Genomic DNA, 13,104 nt, shown 5'->3' on the forward strand with positions numbered 1-13,104 from the left:
TTTTTATCATACATATTGGTGTCACAGTATGTCACACAAATGAATATACACACATTCCTAAATTCATTCTATCAAGAACCTAAACAGTTTTCGTATATATAAAAGCTTAAGTGATGAATGCCACATAGATGGTTAGAACAAATAAAGTCAGCATGGGCTTATTATGACTTCAAGGCCTCTATGTGGCTAATTAAATACATTTTCTAAAGAATTTAGAAAATCTAATCCATTTCAACTATCAGCAAGCAAGTGGCTGATATCCGATTTCATTTTAGCATATAATCCTGCATGTAATATTACTATTATTAATTTTCATTAGGAACAGTAGAATAGTAAGTGATTACTCGTATGGTTTATTAGACTATTCTTTTGGATTCAAGGAACAAACAAAATTTACCTTACAATGCCTTCAATGGGCAAGTCCAGAACTGGTACCTTTACTCTAAAAAACAAAAGTGCTACATTGTGGTTGGGGAGTTGGTTGTGCAGTTATCATCTGGTAAAAGAAAAAATATGGGACAGAGCAGTCTCGTAACTTATGGAATTCGAACGCTACAAGTTTGAGTGTCTTAAAGGAGGAATAACTTCATATAACCCTTTTCCTTGCATACCCCCTAGCAATGTTTTCTTTAAAAAAAAATTATTGTAAAAGGGAGGAAAAATGGTTGTAATCCCTTTGGGAAGCCAATAGCAAGTCTCAAATTGTAAGAGGAGGTACAGGGCTACTCCATTTCCTTGGTCAGTCAAGGTCTGCGCTTGTCCTCATTTCCTAGAAGAGATGTTATCAGAGGAATTACAGCAGAGGTCCGCAGACTGCAGTATGCTGCCCACAACTGGATAGTAACAAAAAAAAAAAAAAAAGATTGCAACTGTAATAATGTAAAATTCTTTTTTTTAATCAGTAGAGAAATGAAAACCATAAAACTAACAAGTTTATTTGCATTGTGAAGAATTTATACCATAATGAGCCATTAGCACATTTACAGGTCTCCAATACAGGCTAGACCAGTGGTTCTCAAACTAGGTCCTCAGGACATCAAATAGTGTCACACAGCAGGTGCACAGGTGTATTCATTGCACGCCGACACATTTTAAAACATCCGCAGGTGGAGCTAATTATTTCACTAGTGATTCTGTGAGGAGACCTGGAAAACATGCAGGGTTTGGGGTCCTGAGGATCGAGTTTGAGAACCTGTGGGTTAGACAAATCACAGCCATGGACCCATGAGGGTTTTTATTACAATAATTACTTTATATCAAGCCTATTAGAAATGGACATGTGTACCCTTTAAACAGAAATTTCCAGGATGTAAATACAACAGTATAATAAGTTAAAGTGAACCCGCTACCCTTGTAACAAACTTGATAGCACTTTACATATTGAACGAATGTCAGCAGGTGAAAATCGATTTTCCACAGTTACCCTGATCCCTCCCAACTTCTAAAATGTAGCATCATTTTCAATTTATGATATCAGAGTGACTAATATACATGCCTAATAATATACATTTTAAATGACAAACCCATGGTCCTCTTGCTCGATTGCGCAGCTGCGGAGGGCAGATGGCATAACATCCACAATTATAGGATAAAAAGCACATGCAGATAATCTATTTCACTGCCTGTAAATATTAGAGTTCTGTAGCAGGACATCTATTGGACTACTAGGAAAGGAGCTGAAAGTGTTCAGTGTCAGCAGAAATATAGGAGAGCACAGCAGGCAATACACTATAGTCTGCCTTTAGAGTAGGCCAATAAAAGATGAAGGATGATGATATTTTCCCTAAAAAATAAGAGAGTTATGGTGGACTTACCCTTTGATAACTCTTTTTCTTCGAGGTCCATAGGGTCCCACAGGAATTACCTTGGGGATATGTGGTTTGCAGGAAACCAGGCACCAAACAGTCAATGTTTTCCCAGTCCCAGGATGCACTGGGTCCTCCTCCATATATACCCCGCCTCCGGCCACAGGTCCTCAGTTTGTAAACAAGCCCATTGGCAGGAGAATGAAAGTGGAGAAGGAAGTATACATTATACTAGAAACACTCATACAAAAAAAGAGGGAATCAATGAAAAAAGGAGCAGATCCCACTGGAGCCAGGTGCATCAGGTGGGCTGCCCTGTGGACCCTATGGACCTCGAAGAAAAAGTTATCAAAGGTAAGTCTACCATAACTCTTATTTTCTTGTTCAGAGTCCAAAGGGTCCACAGGAACTACCTTGGGGATACCCTAAAGCAGTTCCCTTAAGGGTGGGGACACTCCTAAGCTGACAGGAGGATCCGCCGCCCCAAAGAAAGCATCCTGGGAGGCAAAAAGTATCAAATGCATAGAATTTGATAAAGGTATGGATGGAAGACCAAGAAGCTGCCTTGCACAGCTGTTCAGCCGAGTCGCCATGCCTAACCGCCCACAAAGGTCCTACAGACCAAGTTGAATGTGCGGTCACCCTGCTGGGAACAGGGATATCAGCCTGCGTATAAACTTGAGAAATAGTCATAAGCAGCTACCGAGCCAGAGTCTGCTCGTTAGCTGGCCAACCATATTTGTGAAACCCATACAAAACAAAAAGTGCATCTGATTTCCTGATGGAGTTGGTACGATCCACGTAGATCCAAAGGGCTCAAACCACATCCAATGAATCTTCACCAGCAGAAAATCCTGAAGCCGGTACAACAATTTCTTCATTTATATGAAAGTAGGATACCACCTTTGGAAGATTGCAGGTCCGCGTACGAAGGACAGCTCTATCCTTGTGGAAGATCAAATATGGGGGCGACAGGAAAGTGCTGCCAAATCAGAGACTCGGCGAGCTGAGGAGATAGCGAGGAGAAAAAGTGTTTTCGCTGTCAACCACTTGAGGTCCACTGTATTTAAAGGTTCAAAGGGGGGAGCTTGTAGCGCTTTAAGAACCTTCTGGGGAGTAACCCCTTAGGAAGGCGTCACGTAAAAAATCCCAGTAGGGAGGTGGATTTCGAACCCAATGCACTATCCCTGTGGGAGAGGGTAAAAACATACTAGTCTTTTTGGAATCTGGAACAGTTTATCTAGAGCAGGGGTCTTCAAACTTGGCCCTCCAGCTGCTGTGGAACTACACATCCCAGCATGCACTGCCACCTTTTTGATATAACAGCATGCTAAAACTATGTGCAGTGCATGCTGGGATGTGTAGTTCCACAGCATCTGGAGGGCCAAGTTTGAAGACCCCTGATCTAGAGTGTTCCATGCTACCTCCATAAACTCAGTGAGCTGTTCAGATTGAGGTAATCCAGCCTAAACCACCTTCTGGTGTCTGAACACCAGGTTTATTAGGCTTTAGGAGCCAGTACTTTATCTTCTATAATGAGGATTGAATTAACTGCCCCTGCTAGAGAGGAACATCCACTGATGAATGACGCCCCTCATCTATGAGATAGGCCCAGAGGGAGAAACCTGTCTATCCTCTGCCTCCTCAGATGATATATCAGAACCTGGAAGCAGTGTACTGAAAGGATGGTCCAGTCCATTTATATTCTTAGATGGCTGAAGCCTTATTCACCTGTAACATTTGCAGATAGGTAGATGCTAAAAAGTCAAATTCTGATGGACATAACCCTCCATCCAGGAAGGATGTATGGGAAGAGGAAACATAGGCTGTAAGCACTGTGGGAAATCCAAAGTGGGAGGGAATATGGGGGCTGCCCACTAACTCTGTCATATCCTGAGACCAGGAGGACATTCAAGGTGACCCCTGAACGGGTACTGGCGAGGTGGACTGTTGTGGTGTATAACAATCAACACAGTCCATCCTGTATGAAATCCTGAGAAGGCTACAGCACAGGCCTTACATGAAACAAGCACAGGGACAACAGTCTCCTGTTTACCTTTGTCCTGAGACATGGGAAATATTTGCAAGTAACCTACCAAAAATGTAGGGCTAACAATGCAATGTGAACCCCTTCACAGATAAAAGTAAATGTGAAGCACTCTCTAACCCCCATACACCAGGAAGATGGGGGTTAGAAAAAAACAAAAAGAAAAACACACACTTTTTTTTTCCCCAGCAGAGTTAGCATAAGTCACATAAAAATGCATATAATATATTTGCAAAAGGGCATTAAAATCAACTACCTAAAACATATAAGTTTGGTAGGATCTACATGCATATAAATAGATTTGCAAATGGGCACTAAATTCGCAGTCACATTGGTAGGATATAAGTGCAATGCATACAAATATACTTACAAAATCGGCACTCAATCAACTTATACAAGCAAAAAAGCTGGTAGGGTTCAAGTGCTATATACCTTGGTCCTAAGAAAAAAGTATACCAAGAGAGAGTAAGAGCCCAAATCTCCCCTCAGCAACGCCCAATTGCAGCTGAGCATCTCCAATTGATTAGTAGAGAGGGGGATGGGCAGCTCAGTCTTTACAAGTAAATGTGAAGTATAATTTAACCCCTACACACTGGTAGTTGAGGGTTAAATGGAGCAGTAGCAGTGATAGTTATAACTGACAGTCATAAATAAAACCTGCATGAACTCCTGTTTCCCTTTAGTATATATAAGTATAAAGGTAACAATGCAATGTGACCACCTTCACAAATATCTAGTAAATGTTAAGAATAAAGAAAACCCCTATACCCAGCCAGAGGGATGCGGAGATATAGCAGTGATAGTTTTAACTGACAGTTTAGAAATAAAAGGCAGTATATAAACACATCAGCGCTAGCACAAAGTCACATACCATGCAGATACAACCTATAGTTGCAAATGGGCTCTGAATCAACTACTCAAAACCCTAACAGAGCTTGATTAAATAGGATATAGAGCGTTATATACCTGGCCCCTGGGGGAGACGTATACAGAGAGATCCCAACACCTCCTGAGACAAAACTGCTTTCACAGAGCACTAAAACAAGGTCAGTGAGCGTCTCATATACAGAGGTGGGCGTAGCGACCCAGGCGCGCAAAACTTCCATAGCCCAGCATCTGGGTCGGGGGAGGGGCTGCCAGGGTGAGAGTTTACCTCACCTTTGCTGATCCCACAACCAATGGGAACGCTGGCCTCCCAGCAACAGAATGATTCTCAAGCTAGTCACCGGCGCCAGGCGATATGGCCCAGGTGCTCTAGTTTGGGAGTGGACAGAACCGGGCCCTCACTGCAGCTGCTTCCATTGCATCTCCCACGATGGAAGCCAGTACTGCGTTGCTCTTACCTGACTTCCCCGTGTCCTCCGGTTGCAGTCCAGGTCACGGCATCGCAGCTAGCAAGCTCTGCAGCGATCCTGACGAAATCACCAGACCACACAGGTTACTGGCGTTGCGGCGTCAGGCAGGGATAGATGGAGTCACAGCACAGGTGTCTTATAAGACACCCTGCTGCTAAACTCATGGAGTAAGAGAAAAAAGACCCCAAAAACTTGGGACTGCTTCAGTCCCATCTGTTATAACGGTGCGTCTCCTGCAGCACCAAAAGAAAAACTGAGGACCTGCGGCCGGAGGCGGGGTGTATATGGAGGAGGACCCAGTGCATCCTGGAACCGGAAAACATTGACTGTTTGGTGCCTGGTTTCCTCCAAACAACATATCCCCAAGGTAGTTCCTGCGGAGCCTATGGACCCTGAAGAAGAAATAGCGATTTTGTTTTTATGTTTGCGATAATCTCCTAGCAGCTATCAGAGATCAATGCAAACCTCATAAACAATTAAAGTAGACCACCACAGGGATGGATATTTCCACACACTAGATTATTATTTTTATTTACTTTTATCTAAATTGAAGTGATAAGTATACCTTTTAAATGATATGCAATGGAAGCCATATATTTTTGGGGAGACACGATACACTAGGTGGGGTTCTTAAGGAGAAAAATGGCACAGTGCTTTCCACACTGCCATCACAATAAGGGTTTTCCTACAGTCAACCTTTAAACGCTATGGACGAGTGGAACTCGTCCTTAACATAAATCTCACAAGTACTAAGGGCAAGTCCCACTAGCTGGGAGTGGGTGGGGATGTCATTAAGCTCTGGACCCAGCCTACATATGTGTCCTCACTGGGTGCAGTCACACAAAAAAGCCCCTCTCAGCACGCCTGGTCCCGTGAGACTCTGCTAGTGCCAAGGTTGTTCTTTGCAGCTTTTCTGCCGGAAATGCGTTTAAGTCGCCACTAGGACACATCACGAGACTGTGCAGATTAATTTCATGTGTGACTAAGTCTCTCAATCAGCATGCGAAGTGCTACGATGCAGCTGCCGCAGCTTTCTTCCACACCTAGGGCCTGATTCAGACCCGTTCGCTAGCGCTGTGCGCTCGCAAGCGGCCTGATGTTTTGCGCACGCTTCGTTCTGTGCATGTGCAAACTACTCTCTGCGATCGCAGGCTGGTCGCTCGCTTAGCAAAGGCAGCCCAGTGAAATGAGTGACAAGAGAGGCAGTTTGTGGGTGGTAACAGGGGCAGGACACTAATAACAGGGGAGTGAAGGTGCGAACGCAGGCGTGCCTCGGTTTTCATCGCACTTTTTAAGGCGTGCATAATTAACAGGCAGCGTCATAGTACACGTCACGTGTCTGTTTTTTACACTGAAGTCCTCGCAGTGCTTGCGGCAGGGTAAGGCTACCGCAAGTGCTGTGTTCACTACTGATGGTGCTCGATGTACCAATGTTTTACTACACTTCCTGGAGATGATGTGCGCTAGTGGGCGTCTCTACATACGCTAGTGAGTGTCTGCATACATAGAGTGATCACTCGCACAGCTAAAGTGTGTGTGCTTATGCCTTAGCGAGCGCTCGCTTCCCATGACGTCACTTTGAAAAATTTTAAAACGCTGGATGCGAGCGATCGCATCTAGTGAACGGATCTGAATCAGGCCCCTAGTTCCATTTACAGGCTCAGTTATACAAGTGTTGCATATCAAATTAATTAGCACAGTCTCCTGGTGCATCCTAGTCGCATCTCATTACGAGACGAAATCTGCCGTTTTCGCAGTCGTTGGCGAATCGCCATCCGATTAGCCGATAAATCGGTCGCAATCAGCCAATTTGCGCACAATTTTGCCAATGATGGCGAAAAACTTCTGTTTTTCGACTAAAAACTGGAGAAAACTTTTCTCCAGCCTAAGGCAGGCGAAAAAAAATTGCAAAATCCCTATTTTTGGGTAAAAATGTGGGGGATTTCTTACAGAACCCTTTGGACAGCCCCCCTAATGATAATTTAGCGGAAAACAACATTCGTAAGTTGCGTACTTTGGCAAAAAACGGGCGCTGAAATTTCGGTCTAAATTTTTTTTTCCCCGTAAAAATACGTTTAATGTATTGGTTCTGGTATTTCGGAGGGCCATAAGGCTGCGCCAAGTGTTTTAAACATCGCATGTGGCTGGCGCTAAAAAATCACCTGCGCCAGCCACGTATGATGTTTAAAACACTTGGCGCATCTTTAGGTCCTTTCAAAATACCAGCCCCAATACATTAAATGCATTTTTCATAAAAAAAAAATAAAATTTTGTCCGAAATTTCAACGGTCGTTTTTCGCCAAAGTACGCAATTTACGAAAAAAAAAAAGTCGCCAAAGTATCATTAGGGGAGCTGTCCAAAGGGTTCTGTAAGAAATCCCCACATTTTTACACAAAAATAGGGATTTTGCACATCTTCCACCTTTTTAAAAATGGAGAAAAATCGGCGATATCGCGGGTGCGATAATATTGCCGGTAATTGAATACAGCCCTTAGATGCAAATTCAGCACAAAAAGACGCCCAATGCTAGCAGAGTTGTACAGGACCTGCAGTCTCAGGGGGATTTGTCTGTAAAATGGTAGCCTCTGAGAAGTTATTCTCAGGTGATCATGTAAAATTACCCCTACACTGGAAAATTCATTAAGAAGGCCTTGGATGGAAAAGGATCTTGGCTTTAATAAACTCTGAGTACCTTCATTTGAAAAAGGAGAGTCCCCTCTTTTAAATAACCCATTTCATAGTTGGTGGTCATAAAATATTAACACATGATGTATCCCTCATACATCATGTGTTTGTTTATTAATGTTTTATGACCAATTAGCTGCAAACAAATTAAGGGCATCCTCATTTGAAAGAAGAGAGTTCCTCCGTTTCAAACAACGTGCTCCTTTAGTCATGATCTGGTGATACCGTATAAAAAATTACTGAAAAGCTTCAATGGTTAAGGTGTTAAATAAATTGAATAAATAAATAAAAATTGTATGGTCTTTTCTTTTGCTTATGGCCGTGATCTTTAGCAGTCAAAAACAGTTTATGTTTAGAATGTTTTTTTATACTTTATTATTTTGTAACTCACTTCAGATGCAAGCTCCGGTCTACTGCTTGGGATCCACAGTCCATGACACACTTCCATGAGGGGCTACGGGCTGCTCACATTCTAAGGACTCCATCTGATGTGGAAATGTAGGCACATTATGCATTGCCTGACAGACAATCATAAGATCACTTTCATATTTTCGTATGACAATTATTTATAAGGTATGTCTATTTTATATATAAAATTTAAAGAGAAACTATACTGCTTCTATAACCTATGAATAGGTTTTAAATATTAAGCCTTAGATGTGCAGACCATTCCATGAAACAGACTAAAACGTAAACTATACATTTTGGAGAAAATTACTAACACGTGAGTATTTTAATGCATTTGAAATTAAGCCCATCTTTATTTTAGCTGACAGGTAAAGTTCAAAAACATATAGCACAATAGTAATTGCTAGACTAGGATACTCTGGTGGAGAATGGCAAAGTTCAAAAATACTATAGGTTGAAATGAAGACTGATTACTGAAAAGCAGCTATATTACAAATGAGGTTAGTAATATATATTATAATAAGTGAGGGGATGTATCCTATGAAGCCTGGTTTGGAGGTAATCAGTATGACATACCGCCGGACCTAAGCCCGGCTGATGAAGATCCCGACGGCGCCTGATAAGTATCCTCCCTCCCCCTAACCCTCCCTTAGGGGTGCCTAACCGTAACCTCCCCTCTAGTGCCTCTCTCTAACCTCCCCCCAGTGGTGCCATAACCTAACCCCCCCTCCCCTATCCATAACCCTCCTGGAGGGGGGGTGCCTAATCCTAACCTCTAGCCCCCCCACTCGCGGCTATCAGGTCCTGACACCCGGCTTACCTACGTTAGGTATGCCAGGCGTCAGGATTTCGGCGTGGGGCTGATGATAGGCGTCGGTATTTAGACGCCTATCATTAGTCCCATGCCGGGATTTCACAGTGGGGAAGCTGACTGTCGGCATTTCGACCACCGGCTTCCTGACTACATACCGATTTAGACATAGGGTTGTTTGAATATAGGGTAGGGTTTCCGTAATTTAAAGCATCAAATTATTTCAAATTACATTTAGAAATTACCAGTATATTTTTTCCACCATGCCTCTAGCAGGCCCTTGCTTATAAAATTATTTAGCCAAGATCCTGGTAGTCATGTTTGTGTGTATGATTATTATTGCATAATAGCAGAGGGAGTACATTTGTCTGCACAGGTACCATTGTATAATATTATCTACTTCATTGTTGATTTAATTAGAAAACAGAAAAAATTACTTTTGTTGATGCACATTTAGTAAAATATAACATTGTTTACATATTAAGATCTATATCCAAAAAATAAAAATATGTACCATATTTAATTGGCAGCTAGAAGGATAACTTTGAGGAATCCATGTAGGATTATTCTGAAAAGATCCAGCTGCAGCTATATCAATGACGGGGTGTATATCAGTGCTGATAGCTAGACACTGCATACAGCGTGCAATTGTCACTATATGTTGAAATGATCAGATTTATCGCGGTCACGACTTGTTCCTCTCCAGCAAATTTACCTCCTTCTGGCAGCATTGTTCCAGTTCCGTCGGTTGCTAGGCGATCCGGACACCGCAGGGTGTCACGTGTTATCCACAACACGGCATGATTGGTTCACTTATTTGTGCACGCTGGCCTTTTGCCGCCTCGCTGACTATAGCGTTCCATGTGGATCTCTCGGCTCTCCTGCATGGTCAGCGTTCCTGTTGTTCCAGATTGTAGTGAACCCTGTTTCGCTGGCTCCCCAGCCACTCCATCAGCTTGCAAACTGCTACAGGCTCCCTATCTGCTCCATCGATCCTCCGGCCACTCCGTCAGCTTGCAGGCTGCTGCAGTCTCTCGGCAGCACCGTCAGTACTCCAACTTGTACTACCGGCTCTAAGCAGCATCATTGGTTCTCAAGCCGCACCATCAGTTCTCCAATTTGTACTACCGGCTCTCAAGCCGCACCGCCAGCTCTCCAAGTTGTACTACCGGCTCTTGCCGTTCCACTGACTATCTTACTGGTATCCAGAGTCTCATGCCATTCTCTGGTTCCCATAGGTAAGTTGTGTAAACCACTACTACTCCGAGCTTTAAGTCCAGGCGGCCACTTAAGAACCGGTGAATGATTCTAGTTCTAAGGGAACAGCGGGTGGGTGTTAGTGGCAGAAGATATTGCTAGCCTGGGTTCTAGGAGGTTTACACGGAGCAGCCTAGTTAACCGTAACATTATAGTCGGCCAAAAGACAGATATTGGAACAGTTGTGACTTATGGAGCAGCCACAGAATCCTGCCCAAATGCTTGCTGCACAGATCAAGTTCTCACGCAAAAGGTTCAGGAGCTTACTCTTCAAGTCGACGATGTCCGGTCGCCCGCAGCTCCAGTTGCTCTTAAAGAACCTATGAACTTGCCGGACCGATTCTCTGGGGATCGCAAACAATTCAATTTCCGAGAGTTGTAAACTTTACTTCAGGTTACGTCAATGCCTTCTTTACTGCTATGTTGCTATGGTATGATGACCCTGACAGAACTTCTTTGGCAGAGTCAAAATTATCTGGTTGGAATGATCAGGCCTTACGCAGTCAATTTCGTCTCGGACTCTCTGAGGCCATCAAACATATTCTCGTTCAGCATCCTCCTTCTGAGTCCTTGGATGACCTTGTGCATAAGGCAATTAGAATTGATTGTCGTCTCTGAACATAGATGGGAGCAGAATCTTCCTACAAGATCGCCTCGGTCTCCCATCTGTGTTCCGTCTTCGGATCCGGAGGAACCACGGCAAATTGGTGCCTTTCGTTTATCTCCAGAAGAGAGACGCAGGAGACATTCCCAGGGTCTCTGTATGTATTGTGGGGGCAAAGGACATTCCTTGAGTAATTGTCCACTCAAGCTAGTAAAAGGCAAGGCCTAAGTGTTCAGGAGGAATTACATTTAGGTCTGGCTCACATTTCCTCCAAGAATTCCGTACTAGTTCCTGCAGCTATTCAACTCTCCAATTCTACCCTGGCTACTTCTGCACTTTGGATAGCGGTGTAGCCGGCAATTTTATGGATTTTTTTTTTATCTCTGGGTGTTCTCACTGTTCCTTTGAATCAAGACATCTCCATTTGCAGACTAGATGGAGGACTAGTCTCCAACGTTCTTATTAAATTTAAAACACCTCCTATCCGGTTGTCAGTCGGGTTTCTACATTCGTAAGTCATCTTGTTCTTTCTTCTCCAGTGTCCATTAGCGCCCATCGTTCTTGGTCTCCCTTGGCTCAGGGATCATAATCCCGTTATTGACTGGTCCTCTGGGGAAATCATAAGATGGAGTTGTGCTTGCCATTCTCGTTGTCTTGCATAACCAGTTTGGATGGTTCAACCTGAAGGTACTGAAACTCCTCCCGCCATTTTGATCCAGTACCAGGAGTTCTCCGATGTCTTATCTAAGCAAATGGCTGATGCCCTTCCTCTTCATCGCCCATATGACTGTGCCATCAATTTAGTTCCTGCTGCAGTTGTATTCGATCAGTTCCTGAGGACAAGTCTATAAAGGAATACATCTAGGATGCATTAGCTAAAGGATTTATCTGCCTCTCTAAATCTCCAGTCAGGGCGGTTTCTTTTTTTGAGAAGAACGGTTCCCTCCGTCCTTGCATTGACTATAGGGGTCTCAATAACATCACCGTAAAAAACTCCTACCTGCTTCCTCTCATTTCGGTCCTTTTTGATCAGTTGCATCAAGCCACTATCTTTTCACAAATCGACCTTAGGGGAGCCTACAACCTTATACGGATTAGGAGTGGCGATGAGTGGAAGACGGCCTTCAGTACTCACTCGGGACATTATGATTATTTGGTCAGGCCGCTCGGTCTAGCTAACGCTCCTGCGGTCATTCAAGACCTAATTAATGATGTCCTTCGTGAATTCCTGGGAGTCTTTGTGGTTGTATACCTTGACAACATTCTCATTTATTCACAGTCTTTGAATCAACACCATCAACAGGTTCGTCAAGTACTGCAGAAGCTGTGGGAAAACCATCTTTTCGCTAAGCTGGAAAAGTGCGATTTCGATGTCACTCATATAGCTTTCCTAGGCTATATCATTTCTTCCCAGGGGTTTTCTATGGATCCTAATAAGGTCAAAGTGATTTTGGAGTGGGTTCAACCAACTACCCTTAAAGCTATTCAGCGCTTCCTTGTATTTGCTAATTACTATCGAAGGTTTATCAAGTCATTCTCTGCTATTGTGGCACCCATTGTGGAACTGACCAAAAAAGGAGCTTAAACCTCCAATTGGGCAACCAAGGCTGTCCGAGCCTTTGAGGATTCTAAGGACGTATTTACACAGGCTCTGGTGCTCCATCATCCTAATCCAGATCTCCTGTTTTGTAGACAAGTTGCACCCCTGTGCTTTTTTCTCACGTATGTTCCCCAATGCAGAACGTAACTACGATGTGGGTAATCGGGAGTTGCTCGCTATTAAATGGGCCTTTGAGGACTGGAGGCATTGGCTAGAGGGGGCCAAGCATCAAGTCACTGCTCTTACCGACCATAAGAACTTATCGTACATTCAGTCTGCTAAAAGGTTGAATTCCAGACATGCACGGTGGGCGTTGTTTTTTACCAGTTTCAACTTTCTCATTTCATTTCGTCCTGAGTCGAAAAAAGTTAAGGCTGATGCTCTCTCCAGAAGTTTTGTACCAGTTCAACAGACCACTATCTCCGATTAACCTATTATTATTCATTCTCGTCTTCACTGTGCTATCACCCGGAATTGGCTGAACTCATTCAGGCCTGTCAGTCGGAATCACCGCTGGATAAACCTCCGGAT

The 13,104-nt window shown here is 43.5% G+C and overlaps 1 protein-coding gene across 1 annotated transcript in view; it reads right to left on the reverse strand.

Annotated features, from left to right (window-relative positions):
* Positions 1-337: 337 nt before the first annotated feature.
* The window catches only part of LOC148454242 (ankyrin repeat and SAM domain-containing protein 1A-like), a 109,118-nt gene continuing 96,351 nt past the window's right edge, over positions 338-13,104 (reverse strand). Inside the window, exons 23-24 of the mRNA XM_088461158.1 lie at positions 8,285-8,378; positions 338-833 (exon numbers count right to left, since the gene is read on the reverse strand). Of these exons, the coding sequence (XP_088317284.1) occupies positions 8,304-8,378 (75 nt within the window). The 3' untranslated portion in view covers positions 338-833; positions 8,285-8,303. The remainder of the gene's footprint in view (positions 834-8,284; positions 8,379-13,104) is intronic.

Source organism: Taudactylus pleione, unplaced genomic scaffold (assembly GCF_031769625.1).
Source record: "Taudactylus pleione unplaced genomic scaffold, aTauple2 ptg001021l, whole genome shotgun sequence".
Taxonomy (NCBI): Eukaryota; Metazoa; Chordata; class Amphibia; order Anura; family Myobatrachidae; genus Taudactylus; species Taudactylus pleione.